This window comes from Budorcas taxicolor, chromosome X (assembly GCF_023091745.1).
Source record: "Budorcas taxicolor isolate Tak-1 chromosome X, Takin1.1, whole genome shotgun sequence".
In the NCBI taxonomy this organism is placed as follows: Eukaryota; Metazoa; Chordata; class Mammalia; order Artiodactyla; family Bovidae; genus Budorcas; species Budorcas taxicolor.
Window position 1 is genome coordinate 128,009,342 of NC_068935.1, and position 21,560 is coordinate 128,030,901.

The 21,560-nt window shown below is 42.5% G+C and overlaps 1 protein-coding gene and 1 non-coding gene across 2 annotated transcripts; both read right to left on the reverse strand.

Annotated features, from left to right (window-relative positions):
* Positions 1 to 531: 531 nt before the first annotated feature.
* Positions 532 to 639, reverse strand: LOC128070734 (U6 spliceosomal RNA). Its single transcript, XR_008201703.1, has one exon. It is a non-coding gene; the product is annotated as a U6 spliceosomal RNA (small nuclear RNA).
* Positions 640 to 5,763: 5,124 nt separating this feature from the next.
* Positions 5,764 to 20,967, reverse strand: SYAP1 (synapse associated protein 1). The gene is made up of 9 exons (XM_052663466.1): positions 20,616 to 20,967; positions 15,910 to 16,028; positions 15,014 to 15,080; positions 13,441 to 13,514; positions 11,754 to 11,893; positions 9,341 to 9,489; positions 7,796 to 7,854; positions 7,236 to 7,383; positions 5,764 to 6,057 (listed from the first exon to the last, which is right to left on the reverse strand). Exons 1-9 carry the CDS (start codon positions 20,806 to 20,808, stop codon positions 5,930 to 5,932), a joined length of 1,077 nt encoding a protein of 358 aa, XP_052519426.1. The 5' UTR covers positions 20,809 to 20,967; the 3' UTR covers positions 5,764 to 5,929.
* Between the last annotated feature and the right edge of the window lie 593 nt (positions 20,968 to 21,560).

The following is a 21,560-nucleotide window of genomic DNA, read 5'->3' on the forward strand; positions in this document are numbered from 1 at the left end:
ACAACCAAAGTGATTTGTGAGAAATGCATAACTGCATGAAATTAAAGCTTCATGAATACATGTTATCTGCCATGACTTACTAGTTTTCCAAGCATCTTTGGGGCACTGTAACATGCATTTTGTCATTTTATTTTCTCTTATCAACATAGTTGGATACTTTCATGAACTAATCATTCATTAAAATAGTTGGTCTTCTCCCAATGAAACTGATTGATTATATTAACTAAATAAAAATTTCTACCACATTTTTTTAAAACTCAAAAATAATTTGTTAAAATTGAATGCATCTAATTTCAGAGTTGAAATATCTGTATCTTTACTTTAAAATGGTGGGAACATTTACCAGAAAGAACAACCGACCAAATAATCACACTATAGAAGCACATGCAGAGTCCTATTTTTTAACGCCTAAAGCAGTCAAGAAAGCAAAGAAATAGTTGCAAGTTGGATATAATCTTGATTTCTTTTGGTAAACTTTAAAAATATTCTGTGAATCCAATTCATATTATTTTTTTAATGCTCAAAATTGTAAAAAATATGGGACGCTTCTCCGAATTTGTGTGTCATCCTTGCGCAGGGGCCGTGCTAATCTGTGTATCATTTGAGTTTTAGTATATGTGCTATCAGAGATTCTAGCACTGTAACATTGATTGTGCAAAACCATCTTGGTTATAATGGGGCATCTAAAAGCACAATGAGTACAAATAGCTGCTTTATCTCCTCAAAGATAAGCTTTTTAAATTTTCAGATATGACACATTGGGCCTTGTCACTTGGTGTAAGTTGGCACTTCTGCGTATAGGAGATTCTGCCACTGTGCCGAGTGCATGGTAGCAGCACACAACCTCCTGAGATTGGCAAGGTCAGCTGAGGATTTGACTTACTTGCCATCAATTGATGTAATCGCAAAATAGATGGATATTGTTAATTCTTGTGTGATATTGTCTCCGTGCACCTAAAATAGGCTTTAAAGACTTAGTATCATTCGATGCTCTATTTACCTTTTAAATGATTTTTGTTATTTAGGTTTATTTGCATAAACACATCATCCAGCCTTCACAGCCTTCAGGGTGGGCACATCAGCCTAGATGCTGCCCGAGAACCTCAGAGAAAGCTCGTGAACATGCAACATGGTTCTCAGAAAGCCTTGCCTCTGTGCTTGGTAGAGCGCACACTCTGAAATGTGCTGTGAGAAATATCTGATTTAGCAGGATTATTCATTATTCCCCTGGGAATTTGGATCCTCTTAATTTGGGCCTGTGGCAAAGGGAGTGGGCAATGGGTAACAACTGGAGGCACTTGCAAGTCAGTGTCAGCTGAGGATGCTACAGGAAGAGTAAAAAGCACCAGAAAGTTCTATCACCCTGAGCGCATCAGTGCATTGGTGCAGCGCCGTCAACTGCTGCGTGCTCGCTCAGTCATGTCCAACTCTGCGACCCCACAGACTATAGCCCATCAGGCTCCTCTGTCCATGGGATTTCCCAGGCAAGAACACTGGAGTGGGTTGCCAGTTCCTTCTCTGAGCTTGTGAGGTCCATTCTAATCCCTGGGGGTCTTGGTACCATGCAAGACCCTGAGCCAGGAGGTCTGCGGTGGTGCGGGGGGAGGCCGCCTGAGACCCTGCATATCTAACCCCTTATTTCTGCTTCCTTTTATGAAGCTCTTTTTCGTGAAGCTCATGTATTTTTATGCATAGTTTAACTTGTTGGCTGACCCCCAAGCATATAATAAATACTGAAAAATTTCCCATCAAACAAGTTAAAATTATTATGCCCTTTAAAAGAATACTTCAGGGAATTCCCTGACAACCTAGTGGTTACGATTCTGGGCTTTCACTGCTGTGGCCCCAAGTTTAATCACTGTTCGGGGAAGTGAGATACTGAAAGCCCCACAGTGCAGCCACAAAAAGAAAAGAAAAAAAAAAAAAAAAGAATAACACTTCAGTTACCTGTGTAATTTACAAAAGCAGAACATTTCACCCACGGATGCATCCATAAAACTGTAACCTAACTGTATTTTTATGCTGTGTATAGGAGCTCCAGTGGTGCAATCAGTTAGTGTACTTATACGCTGCATATAAAATCTTATTTTATCCTTTTATTTTCACAGGGGAACATACAATTAAGCATTAAGACTGTCATGTAAAACTAATAGCAACAACTGTAACATTTCTATTTTCATTTTAGGGTTTTTAATTTTTAAAGATATTATTTATTTATTTATTTATGACTGCACTGGATCTTTGTTGCTGCACAGGTTTTTAAAAAATTTATTAGTTTTAATTGGAGGATAATTACAATATTGTGGTGGTTTCTGCCATACATCAACATGAATGGGCCATGGGTATACATGTGTCCCCTCAATCCTGAACCCCCCCCTCCCTCCCCACCTCATCCCCCTAGGTTGTCCCAGAGCACCTGCTTTGGATGCCCTTCATACATCAAACTCCCACTGGCTATCTGTTTTACATATGGTAATGTATCTGTCTCAGTGCTGTTCTTTCAAGTCATTCCACCCTCTCCTTCTCCCACTGAGTCCAAAACTCTGTTCTTTCCTTTTGTGTCTCGTTTGCTGCCCTGTACGTAGGATCCAGGTGGCGCTAGTGGTAAAGAATCTGCCTGCCAAGGCAGGAGACATAGGAGATACAGGTATGATCCCTGGGTCAGGAAGCTCCCCTGGAGGAGGGAATGACGATCCACTCCAGTATTCTTGCCTGGAGAACCCCATGGAGAGAGGAGCCTGGTGGGCTACAGTCCCTAGGGTCACACAGAGACGGATACGACTGAAGCTACTTAGCGTGCATGCTCCTTTGCTGCCCTGCACATCGGATTGTAGGTACCATCTTTCTAGAGTCCATCAGTTCAGTTCAGTTCAGTCGCTCAGTCATGTCCGACTCTGCAACCCTATGAACCGCAGCACGCCAGGCCTCCCTGTCCATCACCAACTCCTGGAGTTCACTCAAACTCATGTCCATCGAGTCGGTGATGCCATCCAGCCATCTCATCCTCTGTCGGCCCCTTCGCCTCCTGCCCCCAATCCCTCTCAGCATCAGGGTCTTTTCCAATGAGTCAACTCTTCACATGAGGTGGCCAAAGTACTGGAGTTTCAGCTTTAGCATCAGTCCTTCCAATGAACACCCAGGACTGATCTCCTTTAGAATGGACTGGTTGGATCTCCTTGCTGTCCAAGGGACTCTCAAGAGTCTTCTCCAACACCACAGTTCAAAAGCATCAATTCTTCGGTGCTCAGCTTTATTCACAGTGCAAGTCTCACATCCATACATGACCACTGGAAAAACCATAGCCTTGACTAGATGGACCTTTGTTGGCAAAGTAATGTCTCTGCTTTTTAATATGCTATCTAGGTTGGTCATAACTTTCCTTCCAAGGAGTAAGGGTCTTTTAATTTCATGTCTGCAATCACCATCTGCAGTGACTTTGGAGCCCCCCCAAAATAAAGTCTGACACTGTTTCCACTGTTTCCCCATCTATTTTCCATCAAGTGCTGGGGCCAGAAGCACAAGCTGGAATCAAGATTGCTGGGAGAAATATCAATAACCTCAGATATGCAATCGACACCACCCTTATGGCAGAAAGTGAAGAGGAACTAAAAAGCCTCTTGATGAAAGTGAAGGAGAGTGAAAACGTTGGCTTAAAGATCAACATTCAGAAAACTAAGATCATGGCATCTGGTCCTGGGTTGTATGGTAGTTTTATTCCTAGTTTTCTAAGGAATCTCCATAGTATTCTCCACAGTGGTTGTATCAGTTTGCATTAACCTTCTTCACACCCTATCCAGCATTCATTGTTAGTAGACTTTTTGATGATGGCCATTCTGACTGGTGTGAGATGATACCTCATGGTGGTTTTGAGTTGCATTTCTCTAATAATGAGCAATGTTGAACATCTTTTCATGTGTTTCTTAGCCATGTGTAGGTCTTCCCTTGGAGAAATGTCTGTTTAGGTCTTCTGCCCAGTGTTTGATTGGGTTGTTCATTTTTCTGGTATGGAGCTGCATGAACTGCTTGTATATTTTGGAGATTGTCAGTTTTGTTGTTTGCTGTTGTTTCCTCCCATTCTGAGGGCTGTCCTCTCACTTGCTTAGTTTCCTTCGTTGCGCAAAAAGCTTTCAAGTTCAGCCAGTTCCCATCTGTTCACCTTGTTTTTACTTCCGTTACTCTGGGAGGTGGATCATAGAGGATCTTGCTGTGATTTATGTCGGAGCGTGCCCTGCGCGGGCTTTCTTTAAGTGCGATGAGTGGGGCTACTCTGGTTGCAGTACGCAGGCTTCTCACTGTGGTGCGCCTCTTGTTGCAGAGCATGGGCTCCAGGACGTGGGCTCAGTAGTTGCGGCACAGGGGCTTAGTTGGTCTACAGCATGTGGGGTCTTCCTGCATCAGGGATCGAACCCGTCTCCTGCATTGGCAGGTGGATTCTTTGCCATTGAGCCACCACGGAAGCCCCAGGTTTTTAACTTTCTCTGAAACCTTTCCTTTTTTATGTTTATTCAACATTCGTCAATAAGAATTTTAGTGCATATACTAAGAGCCAACTACTGTCATATTCTGAGCTGCTTATATCTAGGATTTTTAACTACTTAAAAACATTTAACATTTGTTTCCCTATAGCAAACTCTAAATTCTTAAAAATTTTCCTTTCAACAGGATTGCCTCAGAAGTTGCCAGACACCAGCTCTGAGTAATCAGCAATTGCAGACCCACAAGTGGAAGTCTCTTGATAATGGTTTCATTGAATACAACCCAAGTGATTCTAGCTGAGGAAGTCTGGCTTCTTTGCAGGAGCATATCCCAAACTACAAACTTAAACAGCTAATTCTTGTTGACTATAGACTAGTTTTTATGGGATCAAGAATATAAATAAGTACATGTTTCTTATAAGAACTGTGTTAATTCTCTTCCCCTTTATGAAATAAAGGCTTTCTGAAAAACCTGAAAGGTTCAGGAAGCAAACACTGTGGAGTGTTCTGGTATTCAGCCATCTGTCCTTTTCAAGTAACCACATTCTGTGAACAGTCCTGCTAGTAGAGCAGAATCCAGGCAGGATTGGTCAATAAAGTTCCAAAAGTTGTACTCGGAGAACACAATTTTATAAAGACTGACCCTTTAATTAAGACAAAAAAGCAAAAACATGTATTATATGTGGAGACGATTTAAACAACATGAGACTTTAAGGTGAAGGGGCTTCTGACAGTCATTGATACTTAAAGGATGAAAGACCCTGCTTTCTACAAAAACCATGATGTGAAATTTAGGAAACCATTATTAAATGTGGTATAGATTTTTTTTAAAAGGCCCCAAAGAAAGACAAGTATTTTTACACAGTATTTCTCAGTGTCAAACTGTGTGATGCTTAGTCATTATAATCAACATAATTATTTTATCTTTTGGCTTCCAGATGGAATTTTAGAAAATAATCTGCAAGAAAATAGTTCAGAAAGTGCTTCCTCTCAAGTTCTTTGGTACAATTTGGTCATTTTGATAGTTATTAATCCATTAAGTACTTTAACATATATGTATCAACAAAAATGCAAGAAGTACAAATGTTTAGAAAACCACAATTGAAGAATATATTATATTTTGACCTCACAGAAAACTGCACTCTAAGATTTTGTGTTTCTGAAACATGTCTGTACTGACTACCAGAAAGATATCTGTACTGACTATAAGAACATCTCTAACTAGATTTATATTAAAGGAACATTACCTAAAACATCCCTTTTTGATTATTAGAATAAATGTTCTTGTCCTGTTTTTTTAAGTAGAAGAGGCAAGTTTCAGCTTGAAAAGAGAAGAATTTTGAATTTAATAAAGTTATATTCCTTTGCGCCTTCTGATTCAGTGAGTCTCAACATCTAGAATTTAATGTCAGTTATAGCATGTTAAGGTTTATTTTATTTCAGGAGACAGACAGTTAATTTTCCTCCTTCAGCATTTCCTCTATTTCCTTATCCCAGTTTTCATCTCGTTTTTCTGATTCTGCCACCACTTCATATTCCTGAAGTTCCTGCTGTAGTTCTTTCTCCCAATCTACAGAATCCTCTAAAAGAAACAAATGAGAAAAAAAAAAGATTCTGAATTCATCATGGTGGTCTGAACAATGCAGTCCACTATACTTACCTGTGTTAAGTCCTAACCACAGAAATATTTACTGTCTCAGGCTTTGTTCAGCACTGTGTATGCTAAGAAACTGAACAGGTTTTAGCTGTGACTGAAGAGAAATATGATAAGAAAGATACATTTATTAAATGCAGAAGCAAAGGTATCAGATGTTGTTAGTAAATTTTGCGTGTTATTTTCCTTTACCTAGGCCTCTGATTTTCTTTCTATTTAAATAGATAATTGATAATTAATATTGGCAGCAAAAACAGCTAATGTTTCTAGAGCATTCACTCAGCCAGATGAGGGCTAAGTGCTCTCTGCATATCACTCTTTAACCTTCAGAACAATCCGTGGACTAGAGACACAGTTATACACATTTGACAGATGGGGAAGTGGAGGTTTAGAGGTTAAGTGACTTGTCCAAGATCACAGAGTGTGACAGTGACAGACATACAGATGGAACCTGAGCTACAGGTGGTTCACCTCTGGGAGGCCAGCTTTATCAACAGTGCTTTCTGCACAACGGTGGGAATAGCTGTCTTCCCCGATAGTAAGTCTCTGAAAGCTTCATGAATGATGAAGCCTTTGTTTGTCATCCAACAAGAAGCCAGCAATCTGTCGTGATGTGCCAAAGAAAGCAGCCCCATCATTTGCACTTTTTTCCTACATCACCTTAAATTAATTTGGTTTTTAAAAGGCAGCCTGCTTCTTCCCAGAAGTGATGTGCTCGTGGCACACAGCAGCTGGAAAAAGTCTTGAACCTACAGTATAAACTCCAGCAGGATGCAGCTTTGAAAGCAGAAGGCTGGAGGGCAGCATCTCCACAGGAAGGGCTGGCTTTGGTGCCCACTCCTGGCCATATATCCTCAGGGCTGAGATGCCTCAGAAGAGTCACTTAACCTCTGTGGTCTGTTTCTCCTTTTTACACTTCTGTGCTTAGGGCAGAGGAATGGGAAGTCTGGTCATGTGTACCAGAATCCACCTTCTAGTGTGGAACACAGAGCAGTTTTGATGCAAAAGTTACAACCTAGTTTTGTATATCTGCTCCAAAATAACAAAATTTTCTAAGGTCAGCTTCGGCACTGGGGATGAGAACAGTGCTGTCGTTCGCTTTGTACCTTCCAGTGTGACTGTCCCCTCCTCTTTTTTGTCCAGCACCAGTTGCTCCATTTCCTTCCTCAGATCCTCCTGATCTAAGTTACAGGAATCGAAGGCATCACTGACAAACTCAGAAACACATGGGCTGGTAGAAATCTCCTCTTCGTCCTGAAAGGCAATACATGAGCCCTGAAAACGGCTTTTGAGGTGACATAGAGATTAGAGCTCGAGTTTAGTCATCTACCGACTTACTGCAGCCTCACTTCCATTCCCCTCCTCCACCAGTCGGATGGCCGCTGTGCTCCAACTCCTAACCTGCACACTGGCTTGCTGCCACAGAAGTGACCACCTGAGTCTCTCCACGCACTCATGGTTTGGATCACTCCAGTCATTCTGTCTAGTCCCAGAGGATCGCCTCAGGTCTCAGCTGTAGGTCTTTTACCCTTCATATACCAGATCCCTCTTCTTCAGAACAGATAACACCCGTATGCATAAGCAGTTTTGAAATGGTATCTAAGCTAGTTGACAGAGTTACTTCATTTCCAGACATTAACTACTAGGTAAAAAGTAAGACTATTACCTCTTGAGTTTTAAGCTGAGATTTGATTACAACAGGTGGTGTTTTGGGCCGTACTGCCTCTAAGAAGTGAGAAGAAGAGAGTCAAGAATTGCTTGATTTAATTCTGAATACATATGACGATAACAACTAAATTATTCATGAGCATGATGATACTAAGTAATTTTCAGAAATGAGTTTTTAATGTTATGCTTTCTGTTTTTCTGTAATTATCATAGGAACTACCCAGATGAAGCCATCTCAACCTCTTTCTTTTGGGGATATGTTTAGTATATATCATCATATTCTAATACCCCTTATGTAAGGTTTCCAGCAGGAAACAAATTTTGATTATTAGCAAAATGCATTGAAGAATAATTCTGCTCTTTCAAAATAATGAGAATTAAGTTTTTCTTCTGTCACAAATGCTAGACAGCACAAAGTATCAATAAAATGTAACACTCAGTCACAGCAGCTCTCCTGTTATGCCCATTTTGATACACACACAGTTTTGGGTAAAATGGCATTTTCCAATAAAATTAATAAAGAAGAAATACTAAAGTATGAGAGACAACTGGGATTCATATTAACATCTACATGCAAAGCACCAAATGTTCTTGTGAGAGCAACTTCATTATGTTTCCTGACCCTAAATGCAGTTGTCAGGTGCCTTCCTAGTGGTCCATACAACCGGTGCCTTAGGATGCACTGTTTTACATAATGACTTAAAATTCCATGTATGGATAAGTCTCCAGCTGTAACAGGTACCTATACAGAGCAGGTGTTCATTAAACATTAAAAATATGACACAAGATATATATCTTATTTTAATAATTATTACAGGTATTAAATCAGCGGTCCCCAACCTCTGGCCCATGGACTGGCACCTTCTGTCAGAGCAGCAGCAGCATCAGATTAGAAATAAAGTGCACAGTAAGTGTAATGTGCTTGAAACATCCTGAAACCATCCCACCCCCTCTCTGGTCCTGGGGAAGAATTGTCTCCCACAAAACCGGTCCCTGGTGCCAAAAAGGTTGGGGACCACTTTTGAAATCATTGCTGATATTATAAACCACCTTCCCCAACAACCAGGGTAAAACTGTCACACTAAGGAAGAGTCACATGTGTCACTGACTGAGGTCTGATTTCAGGCTGGCTGGTTGAGCTTAGCTCTACAGACCAGAGAAGGGGACATGAGCAGGCTGAATGGAAGACTGAGAACCAAAGGAAAGTGGGGAACTGAGTCAGCGGAGAACAGAAAGCATGAGAAGGGCAAGGAGAGAGATGGGAAGATGACTGGTGATGGAGGGAGAAATAAAAAGGAAGAAATAAAAAACCTAAAGAATGAGAAAAAGCACAGTAAACGAAAACGGAGGGAAGACAAGTGGGCAGGGTCAGGGAGAGGGCAACAAGAGAAGAATGAATATCTTCTCTGGAAGGAAAAGGATTTTCCCTAAGATAATGATGACATTTCTGGCATGTGCACAATGCAGGATCATGAGAATCTGAGTATTTTTAAAGGAATGTTTGTGACATTTGCCCTGCAGAGCGAAGCCTTCTTGAATATACCTGTCAGCGGCAACTCATTCTGTCTGCCGTGGTTCTTCTCCTCCTTCTCAGCAGCCTGCTGCTGGGCTGCCAGGGCTGTGAGCTGGGCCGACTGCTTAATTAGGGAGACACGGTAGAAGTAGTTCCTCCAAAACACGTCTTCCTTCACACTTTCAAAGACAAACAACAACACACTTGAGAATACACACAAACATGTGTGCAGGGCTTATCTGTTCCAGTGGACATTGGAATAGGTGGTTTTTACAGACAGTTTCGAATCGGAATGAGGCTCAAAGGAAATTCTCACTTGCTTTCGAATTGAAAGCTGAGTAATAGGATAAAAAGAAAACTATCTTCTCCACAGCAGCAAAGTTTATAATGCACCAATGAATCCTCAGTGTTTCTTGGTATTTTAAAGATACTGACACTGCCCTCAGCAGAGGGGAGTGGGGGACTGCTGTCAAAAGTACCATGAGCAGCCTGGGAGACTGGAAGTACAGCAGGTCCCCAACAATTATCTGCTGTTTACCAAAGGATTAAATGCTTTCAAGCAGTGAGAATAAAGGATTGTGGGTGGTTTTCCTTATGAGAGGACATGTTTGGCAGCTTGCATATAACTAGCAATCAGCGACAGTAATGAAGCGGTGACGACTGATAAAAAGACTGAAGTGCAGTTCAACCTGAGAACTCTCAGTGGGTCTCAAACCTGGCTACACACTCGCCACCTGGGGTGAGGTGTCGGCACCCAAGAAGGGCAAGGTGAGTACCCACATGGTGGTGGCCTGGAATGCAGGGACAGGAGGATGTCTAAGCTGGGGAGGTGGTGGTGATAAAGGAAGATTGGTCACTCGCAAGAGGATTGACTGCTTAAATAAAATTACTAACAATAGTGGAAACTGGGTTTCTCACCATCAGAAAAGGGAGTTACAATCGTGGAAAGGAAAAATTCTAGAATGATCCTTGCTGTGGAGTATCACTGTGACCATATGGTTTTTACTCAATAGAGATGCAAACAAATGCATCTGTGTGTATATGAGCACACTAGCTCTTCCACTGAGTGGGCCAAGGAGTAGTGACACCCCAATAACAAAGAGCGTGCCTAATGCACACCACTTTCCACTAAAAGGAACCAGAACCCCTGGGACAAATGGCCAATTCCAGGGTTATAGCAGGGGAAGTACAAGGTGAGCCTGGAGGACTATCTCATACTAGAAAGGAAGGGCTCAATGAGTGAACAGGATGAGTTAAAAAGACATAGAAGCCAGCTTGAATGGGCTTCCCCTGGCAAATAGGTGATGATTTGAGCATCAAAACAAATAATGATAGCAATGGATTATAACCATTGCATAAAACAGGACCTTGAGTCCATACAGATATACATAAATATATGAATACATGGAAAATTTGAGGAGGAATGACATATTTACAGAGTTTCAAAGTACCTCCCCAGAAAATAGTTATTAATTTCAAAGAGGGGAGGAGTAACTTTATAGTCAAGAAGTCTGGCAGACACCACCTTCATCAAGTGGCAGAGACTAAGAGTCGCAGTCCCTGCACTCAGGGACAGCTGGCGCGGCTGAGAACAGGGGCTCCTGGCTGTACTGAAGCCACGGGGCTCAGGCTCGACCCGCTGTTCCGTCTACAGCCAGCCCAGGCTGAGGAGTCTGCTCACGGCTACTGAGCTGCCCCGCCTCAGTGGCCCAGGGGAGCACACAGCCCCAAAGAATGGGTAAGAGAAGCCTCCAGCATGAACCACAGAACCCAAAGTCAAGACGCAGAGAAGGCAGAGTGAGAAGGCTATCTTTAGAAAGCCAGACTTTATGTCCTTAGAGAACAGGAAGATAACCCCATCACACAAGAAGAGAGAGGCATAAAACAGGAACATTCAGCGAACACCAAAGACACTGACGTTAAAAATGGGGCAGATTCAAAAGAAGGTAGAAAAGGTGAGGAAGAACTCACGGTGGCAGAGGAGAAGGGAGGGGGCCTCTGTTGATCGCCACACCACAGAAGACACGATACACGTGCTGGAGCTTAAGGGACAAGCAGGGATTTGTGGAGGGAGAAGCCTTGGATGGGAAGAGAAAGAGGCCACTGCCACAGAGGAGCCTGAGTGGAGAAAAGGCAGCACCATGTTCTCATGTACCTTGGGGATCTTGGTTTTATTCAGGAGGGTGCAGGTGCACGTGTGTTTTTCATAGGAAAATTCTTTCCACCATCTAACTGGGGATAAAAGAGCACATCTCATTTGTACTCCAAAATTCCCCAAAAGTCCACCCTGAGTTTTGATTCTATGGCACCCTGTGTGTGGGGGGTGGGGGTGGGTGGGTACTGCTGAAGAGCCGTAGAGCCCATTTTCATGAAGAATGTCTGAGAACATCCTGGCCCCCAGCCCATGCCTGTTTCCCATCAGGCTTGAGAGCCCAATGCTTACAGTTTAGGAACGAGGTCAAATCTCATCCTGCTCAGGAGCTCGTCCTCTTGGAGCATGACCAGTGCGACGGGGTACATCTGATCAAAGTCAAAGTTAAACTGCACCCCGGCTGGAGGGTCACGAAGGAAGTTCCTCTTGTCCTTGAATAAAAAGAGGAAAAACATGGGGGAAACCATAGACTGCAATGGATAGGTAACAATGCATCAATGATACGACACATTAAATTCCCTAAATGCTTCAGCCACCAAGTGCAATGAGCTGTCATTAACTTGTCTGCCTTAGAGAGAGTGGAGAAGGATCAATCCTTTCATATATTCTTTAATAGTTTCAACTGGAGAGAGCGTCATGGGAGGTCAGGAAATTCAACCTGTTGAATTTGTTGAAATTACATAATTTGAAACCATAGAAAAAGACTTCTGTTTTGGTATGTGAAAACTAGTATAAAAGAACCCAGAGTTGCAGTCAGCTAACCATGGTGGTCTTATCAGAGAAGTAAAACCCATGACCCAAGTCATTTCTTAAGTGTGCACAAACCACACTTTAGTCCCATACCTTCTGATGGAACGTGCGAGCCCACGCTCTGCCTGAAATCTCTGTTAAGCTCTGAAGGTCAGTCCCTGCACTGAGGGCATGAGAATGCAATGGTGGCTGAGACAGACACAGAGCAGCTTCTCCACAGAGAGTGCCAGGCATGGAAAGGCTTGCTGTTGGTTCACTTGGGGAACCTTGGCTGAGCACGTGCTAGGGCCAGGGCCCCCACCCGACACTCCAAATCTCCCTCTTCTGGGGAGAAGCAAGTAGATGTGTGATGTCAATGTCAAGTTTGACTGTAAGGTGGTCATCAAAATACATGGTGTCCACAGTGAGCTTGGAATTGGATCCTCAGGCCTTTAGGGATTTACTAATGGGAAGGAAAAAAATGCCCTGGGGCAGTGGAAGGGAAAGCCCAGCTCTACATTTGTTTTCTAGACCAAGGTTCCCTTTACGACTTCAGTTTAAAAAAAAAGTAGGTTAAAAATAGAGCTTGAAAATCACTGATATAGTGAAAGCCTTATGCTGGGTGCTGAGGACAGAGCTCAAAGCCAGCCTCTGCTGAGAGTTCATAGCCCAGGATAGACAAAGATAAGGAGTGAAGGTCCCATCTGAGAGTATTGGTCTCCATACCTGCGCAGCGGTGATGAAAGCCCCTACCTACCTCACAGACAAACCAGGAGGCTCAAAAGAGATAATGTGTGAGAAAGTACTTTCTGAAACTGTCAGGTGCTACATGATTCTTAGGTGGTAACACTCTAATATTTTGGGGGCAGCATATGGAGTTTTATTTCTTTCAATTTCAGTTTCAGAGAGATATATATAGTAGTTAAAGAGCAAATTTAGAATATGATCATTTCATTTGGAAGAATTAGAATGCTATCTAGAAACTTCTTAATAGCACTCTCAAAAGACTGTCTTAAAAAAAAGATTGTCTTAATAACAAAAAAAATCCTTTTAAGGCTGAAAGAATTATTTTGTGAAATAGACTAGAAAAGCAAATTTAAAGACATTGAAAAAAATAGTGAAAGTTGAGGTGTACATTCCTAACATCTCAAAATATTTTAAAAAACTGTACAGAAGAAAAACATTCTGCTAAGGGTGAAGTCATGATAGGAAGAAAGTATTCTGGTACAAAGTATCACAAGATACTTACAGCTGACAGGGCCAAGATTTGTTGTTGAATTGTTTCTTCATCATTACTATCAACCCATGGTGGCACTGCTACTTCTAAAAGGTTTTTAATGGCAAAGAAATAAAAACAGGTTACAAGGGTTACATTGTGACACCAGAAACTAACACAACATTGTAAAGCAACTATACTACAATTAAAAAAGGTGGGGAGGAGCCACACTGCCATCTGTGGCTTGAAAAAATGAGAAAGTTTCCACATAACCATTTTAGCAATGTACTAATAAGTTCCAAATACGAACATTCATTGTAATCCTCAGAGTTAATGTATGAATCTTATGCACATATGCATTTGGTAAAAAACGGACTTGCATCATACAATGGAAAAGTTGAACAATGTCTTGACTAGGTGACCAAAATCAGCATCACCCAGGAGAGAGAGATGGCCACTGCAGGCCTCCAGATGTGATCTCCTGAGAAGGATTCATCATGTAGGTAGTCTTCTGGCCAAGCATGCATAATCTGAATCTGATCATGAGGAAATATCAGACCAAGCCCAGATGAGGAATGGTCTATTTTAAAAGAAGGAGCACAACAAAAAGTGCAGTACTGCATCCAAGACTGGATGCTGTACTGAGGGGAAAAAATGTAGAAAGGATGTTACTGGGTCAAGTGACAAAATTAGACTATGAATATTATGTCAATGTTACATTTCCTAAAGCTGGTAACTGTACCATTGGTGATTATATAAGAGAATATCCCTAATTCTTAGGAAATGCATACTGAATGGAACAGAAAAATAAAAGTGAACCTGCCTCCAAACCTTTCACTCCCAATCCATCCAGAGTTCCCATCTCAGAGGCAGCAACTAGCCCTGAGCCAGGGTCAACTTTACTGCTTCCCACGAATCACCAGGTCACACTGCCCTGTACAGTAGTTGACTTGTCCCAGAGAGCCGCTTTCCAGTTTGGGGAAGCTGGGGGCAACAATGCCTCACGGGAACTCAGCACAGGACTAACTAGTTATTTTTGAATTCGTGGTACTGCTCAAACCAACTGAAGTATTTTACACTACTTTTGCCAGATTCAAAGATATGAGGCCAGTTTTGTGTCTGAAAACCACCAAACAGTAAAAGCAGGCATTTTGAGATCCTGCAACTGCAAACACTTAAACAAATATTTGTCAGTAAAGAAATGTGTTGAGTAAGTTCTCCAACACCCTGTGATTTTTCACAGCCCTCTGTCACTTCCCTGGAAAGCCCTTCCTTTTTTGCAGGAAGGGAGCCAACATTTGCTAAGTGCCCGCTAGGTATACATCAGAGACTCTGCTGGACATGTGAGAAAGTGAAAAAGAAAAGCCCACTCTCTCTCCTTCAGAGCCAGCTCCCCAGAAGGGTTACCTCACCCACGTCCTAGCCACGGGGAGAGATTTCCTTCAAGTCCTGAAGGCTTGTCCCCACTAGTCCTTGTGCTGCCTGAAAGATGGGGGCCTCACTTGGACATTTTTGTAATTTCATAGCCTTAGTGGGATGTCAAGCACATAAGCAGTGTTCAGTAAATTTGGTAGGCAAGTAAGTCACGTATAAACCTATACCATACCTGACTTTTTTGTATTCTGCTCCTCAACAAATTTTTTCTGTTCCTTATGAAAATCTCCTATAATTGTCTGTTAAAAAATATACAGAGTTAAATTACTTTTAAAAAGCTTATTATTAGATAAGAATTACACTTGAGATTTGTGAAGTTCATTTGGGACATCTTATTCATTTTCCTCAAATAACGAGACAAAAAAGTGGTATGTCTTCCCTTCCCCGATAAGAGGGAATCTTCAACATTTCTGAACTCTAAGTGTTCAACTGCCTTTATGATAGACGATCTTTTCAAATGCAAAAATAAAAGGATTTAAAGACAGAATTTTTATGTTATTCTATAAAACAATGAAAGACAGGTCAAATCTCATTCTAACAAATAGTACACACAATGAAAATATCCAAATAATAATCTGTCTTAAGTTTAATTGATGACCTCCTTAGTTCAAACAGTTACCAACAGAAATGCAATTCCCTAGGCCTGTACCCTACTATTGCAAAAAATGAACAAATTCACTCCCTAGAGTCTTAAAAGGGTTGTTCCTATTGGCTCAGGACTTTTAAAATGATTCAGCTGAATGAACTCAAATGATTCAAAGGCATAAATGTATTCTGAAATGGTTATAGTTGAAAATTAAACTCACAATATGAAAAGCTTAGTATTATCCAAAAGCATCAATGTATTTTAGAATATATTAAAGTAAAAACAAAGGTTATTTAAATCAGGTAACTTAATAGTTACTTATTATACAAAAAGGAGAGGGGAAAGGGAAAAAACAAGAATCTCAACATTTTTATCAGAATATGATACCCTATTTGGGTTAACAAAGTTCATAAAAAGGGATGATTACATTAGCTGCTAATGAATTTCATAAACTTATATTTCCAAAAGATATTTAAATGTACCTTATCAATGATGTCATCTATCTTTCCTTCTTCTACTGATTTCTTTATTGTTTGTGCTGTTTCAGCAACTGATTCAGTTATTTTTTTTGTAGCAGTGGTTGCAAAGTTAAACAGATAGTCTGTAAAGAATAAAAGAGAGTCTATGCTCCATTCAAGTATGATGGTTATTATATTTGTAAATTTCTCCCTTAAATAGTGCTTGTAAGACTTAAAGCGCAAGACACGTTTCTTGTTAACTGGGACTTAAAACTCAAGGAGTGAGAAGCACCAAGAGTACTCCACTTTCTCAGTGGGCAGGCCATCCACACTGGGCCTTTAATTCACTGCTTTTAAAGACTGTTAGCATGCTCCTCAGTTCACCCCAGCAGCTGTTTCAAAATTATCTTGCCCTTCTCCAGCCTCTAGTTCTAATTTATCTCAGCAAGTCATCTCCTCTCCTACTTTACAATAAGATCAAGGCTCCTTCTTACTTTCTTTCCTTTCTAGACCCTAAGTCTCCCATCTTAATGTTCTCCTTTCCTCTTGTTCAAAAAAAGAAGAAAAAAGCCCCTCCTCTTCCTAGATCAACTCATCCCATGATAAATCTGGGGGAGTTTTTAATAAATAGAAATCTCGGCAAGCCCTAATGTAAATACTCTTCACTAATAATAATGAGCAAATATGTGGAAAGAAATTCAAATTGGAACATACAAACTTCACAAGACAAAACGAAAACACAAAATTAACTTTTCTAAAGACCTGAAAACACATTTGTTATCAGGGCTCTTTTTGCACTACGATGTAAAGGCGTACTTGTAGATAAATAACATTTTGAAGTTCACATTCTACAGAATTTGGGCTGCAGGAAGCGACCTCAGGAAGGTCGTGGTGGGGGATGCTCCCAGGCTTTCAAATTTCATCTCACAGAAAATGCTCCAAAATCTAGGGCAGTCTTCCTCTGTGACACGCACCTGCTGAGAGGGCAGGTGGGCTGACTCACAACACTGGCAGGGAGAAGACCCTGATAAAAACACCCCAGGGAGCCCAGCACACCTGATTAAATCCTCACCCTGTGGCTGGTACCATGGAACATCAAGTGACATCTCGCCCACTTACCACCTCCTTTACCACTAAACAGTCTCCCTTTTCTCACTGTATCTGGGGGTGTTCATCTGTTCCCGGTATTAACACCCATTGTGACTATACCTCAGGACACTCCTTGTCCCCGGTCTCTTTCTCTCTCACCATTCTCCCCCTTCATATGACCACAAGAAATTCTTCGGGATCTCCAAGGAAGCCCCAAATGTGTCATTTCTTGGTTTGAAACACTTTTATCGGCCACCCTCCCTTTACCCGGCTAACTCTACACATCCTGTGAACCTCCACTTACACATCACTTCTCAGCAAATGGACCCCGGCTCCTTGGCCAGCATAGGTGTCCCCAAGAGGTGTTCCCTCACTACCTGTGTTGCCAGATCAACAATATCCATGACACTATATCCATTACGTGTTGAAAGTGTCCTCTCAGCTAGACTAAGCCCCACTGGGGCAGGGACTGAGGTTGTTTGACTCAGTGTATCCCCAGAAAGTGAGCAGTAAGTCCTTGCTGAGTGCATGAAAGGGGAGTGACTAAATGCTGAGCTTTAGGGAGATCCCTGATTTCCTTTTGGCTATGACTAGCTTATTTACACAGAGTAGTATGATAAAATGAGAATACAGCCACATTACTTTGTAAAAATATTCTCTGCAGATAGACAAATCCAAACTTCTAAAAGAGCAGGTTCCCTTTAAGATTTTCTCAGGAATACCTTTGGAATTATTGATAGATTTGTCATTTTGGGCTCTTTTTTTGATCTTTGTTCCCTGACCAGGGATGAAACCCAGACCCCTTGCATTAGAAATGCAGAGTCTTAACCACTGGACTGCCAGGGAAGTCCCAAGGATGCACAGTTCTTGCCCTCAAAGGCTGTCTATTGATAAATAAACCAACAAAGAAAGATTGAAAGACAACAAGAGGAGCGAGATTATTCATTAAACAGAGGCTCTCCAAAAGGGAGGGATGTCTCCCAAGAGTTAATTACTGAGAGGTCTGTATTCCTAAGTCAGAAGCGGGGGCAGTGGGAGACAGGACAAGAGGTTCTCAGGAGAGATGCTCACGAAGACAAGAAGTCTGGAATTGTGCAGAGACTGGCTGACACCAAGTTAAAGACAGTAAAATTGAGACGCAGATAAGAGTTAATAGGAAGTAACAAGAGTACTCTGATGCTGGGAGGGATTGGGGGCAGGAGGAGAAGGGAACGACAGAGGATGAGATGGCTGGATGGATGTGAGTTTGAGTGAACTCCGGGAGTTGGTGATGGACAGGGAGGCCTGGCATGCTGCAATTCATGGGGTCGCAAAAAGTTGGACACGACTGAGTGACTGAACTGAACTGAACTGAACTGAACAAGAGTACAATGTCCATTTCAGGGACTTAGGCACAGGAGGGGGTCTGAACTAAAGCAGCGACCAAAGAAAAGATAGTCTAAGTAAAATGTCTGCAAGTGAATAGACACAGCAACTTTCTAGAAAGAGGGGGCAGATCGCTAATATCATATCTTCATTTTCATCATGTCACAAGCATCCCAGGAAGAGTAGGTATAATTAGCCCAGTTTACAGTTAGGAAAGCTGAGGTACAGAAGATAAATGATTTGTCCATGAAGATGGGGAAGACCTTGTTGCCTAGCTGATAGCCTATCCTCTTCCTCCTTGCCAAAGAAACTACAGTTTTGGTGGGTGCTCATGAAACCTGGGGGTGGTCTTGATCCTCTCTGTTAAAGCCTGTTTGTTGGATTTACTGTGATTTGCAAATGACATCAAAATAAAGGCAGTAAGAAGTACAAGGAACTCAAACACAGGCTACCTGCTTCTAAATGGCAAGCTGGTGTCCCAAAGAAACTAATCTACTCAGTGGGAGTCAGGCACAGAGATGTTTAAAGTTTTCAAAACAAAGATGGGTTTTTTTAAAAGAATATACCGCTTAGGATCACTATGTAAAATAAAAAATATTTGATTGTCTCTCATCTTTTTGAGGGGTTGTGTACAAACTAGGACCTTTACATCTTTTTAAAATCAAATGACTTCCCTGGTGGCCCGGTGGTTAAGACCCCTGCAGTGGTCTATCCTAGGTCAGGGAAGTAAGATCCCACAATGCTGCATCACTTGGCTACAAAAAATAAATAAACAAACTTCAGAGCCAAATGAGCTCTAATTTATTTGGAAACTTTGCATTCACAATGTGTGTGTGGGCAGGGAAGTCCTTCATCTAAACCTTAGCCTCCTAAACCTAAAGAAAGTCTGGTGAGGAAAGAAAGAGATGGGAGTATTTAGTTTCAAAGTTTTCATATTGAAAACATACTTCCTAAAAATACATGGAAGTCTTTATTACTAAATATAAACATGAAGCTTCAATAAAGCCCTGAGTTTTAAGAAGTCACTTTTGATACTCTTCTGAAGATAAATGAAAATGGTTTTCTATGTTCTACTGAATCAAGGAAACAAACACACACAGCCTTTCCTAACGTGGTCCCACTTTTATTTATCCCAGCTACTAACATAGCCTCTCTGCTCTAGTCAAATTCATTTTCTCACATCTCTCAAATATTCCAAGCTCATTTTTTCCCCAATTTACCACAGAGGAAATAGCTGTTCCCTCTTAAGTGATTTCATTGCACAGCACTTAGTTTTATTTTTCCTGTGCACTGTTTAGAGGCTTGGGGCTGAAATTGTGTACAGCTACGATGTGAGATGATGCCTGTTCTCCCTGCCACTCCACCCCACAGTAAACTTTTTGAACGCTAGAGCCTTTCCTATTCAAATGTGTGTTTCTCCACTCTCAGGCTCCAGCCTGCCCTATGCTCTTGCCTTTCAGTATCTTGAACTAAATCCTTTAAAACTGTTTGCTAAATTTCTTATCTCTCACTTCTAGTGTTGTCTGTTTTAGGGCCACCTTCTCAAAGACGTTTTGATTATTCAGGCCTGCCAAGGTCTTTCCAGGAGCAAAATTACTACAGCTTGTGTTTATTTTGCATGTTTATTACTTATACCCTCCTCCTGAACTAGACTGTAAGCTGGGAAAGAGTGTGGATTTTGAAATAGACAGTCACAGATTTTAACTGATGAGACATCGTTCACAAAACATCTAGTGCTGAAACTTGGAACAGACAATAGTTGCCAATTAATAACTTCTCCATCTTAAGGAAAAATGTTCAGCTGCACCTAAAAGGACAGAGCCTACTTGTCACAGGCCTTTAGTAACTCTTCCTCAATTTAACTGGGACGACACATTCTGATTTGAGGGCAAAAAGCTCCTCAACGTCCCCTGTCCTCTCTTGCTGGGAGGCCATGGAGGTGAAAGTTGGCGAGTTCAATAAAAAAGATTCCCCGTCAAACGTAAAGATGTCGGGCCCCATTGCTTTATTGCGCCTCTGCTCTCAGTGTTGACACACTGCAAACAGTGACATGTCACTAGCCACTAGGGACTTCAGGCACAGGGTTTGACTACTAGATGAGGCTTCGGTCTTGCCCAGATCCTCACCAACCTCTCCGGTCCTGTGAGGACCGACCAATCGACAGAGACACCTTCCTCTCCCCACCCCACACTCCCGATCATTGGTGGTCCACACCCAGGGGCGGCAGCAGGGATGCGGGCGCTCTCCGAAACCCTGTGGTCCCAGGGGAGACTCACTGCCGAGGCCCTTAGCCTGATGAAGGAGCTCCTGGTTCCTGGCTAGCTGTGGCTCCCCCTCCGCTGACTCCGCCACCGCCTCGGAGCACTGATCGGGTGGAGCGTGTCCCCTGGGCTGTCCGTCTCCCTGGGACTGCCGGCCACCCGCCGCCGGCTGCTCCAAGCCAAACCAGCTGCTCAAACTCCGGAACATCCCGTCAGCGGGGCCGCCACCGCGGTCCGGGTCACGGGAGACCCTTGAAGGTGCCGCCTACTCTCAATTCCACAAGAAGTATCTCCCAGGAAGATAGCAGCAAGGGCGACCCGGAGCCGCGGCTCCGTCCGTCGCCCCGCCTACACGGCAACTCCGCCACCGCCGCGTCGGCGTCACTTCCGGACAAAGGCCCCGCCCTCCCCTTGTTTCGTAACTCGATGACGCCCGTGGAAACCGGACAAAGGGTTTTCCCCACGTCGCCTAACCCCGCCCCTTTTCCTCCGCCCCCGGGATTTTGTAGGTTCCTGATGTAGGGTAGTAAACAGCGTCTTTGTCACTCAGAGCAGCTTGGCTGGTGACTTAGCCTCGCCTTTTCAGGTTCAGCTGGGCTGGCCCCTTGAAAATGGATATCTTTAAGCTCTTACCGAGTGAGTGAGTGAAAGTCTCGTAGTCGTGTCCGACTCTTTGCGACCCCATGGACTGTATAGTCCATGGAATTCTCCAGGCCAGAATACTGGGATGGGTAACCTTTCCCTTCTCCCAGGGGATCAAACCCAGGTCTCCCGCATTGCAGGCGTATTCTTTACCAGCTGAGCCACAAGGGGAGCCCAAGAGTATTGGAATGGATCTTCCCGACCCAGGAATCGAACTTGGGTCTCATTCATTGCAGGCGGATTCTACTAAGTGAAATATCAGGGAAGCCCTAAGCTCTTCCTGAGTCCACATCAAACCTAGCTCAGGATGGAGGAGAC

Coding starts and splice junctions, on each gene's coding strand:
- SYAP1 (XM_052663466.1), bottom strand. CDS start 20,808: ATGTTCCGGAGTTTGAGCAGCTGGTTTGGCTTGGAGCAGCCGGCGGCG. Junction 15,081..15,909: donor TAGATGACATCATTGATAAG/GTACATTTAAAT, acceptor ATTTTTTAACAG/ACAATTATAGGAGATTTTCA. Junction 13,515..15,013: donor GCAGAATACAAAAAAGTCAG/GTATGGTATAGG, acceptor AAAACCTTTTAG/AAGTAGCAGTGCCACCATGG.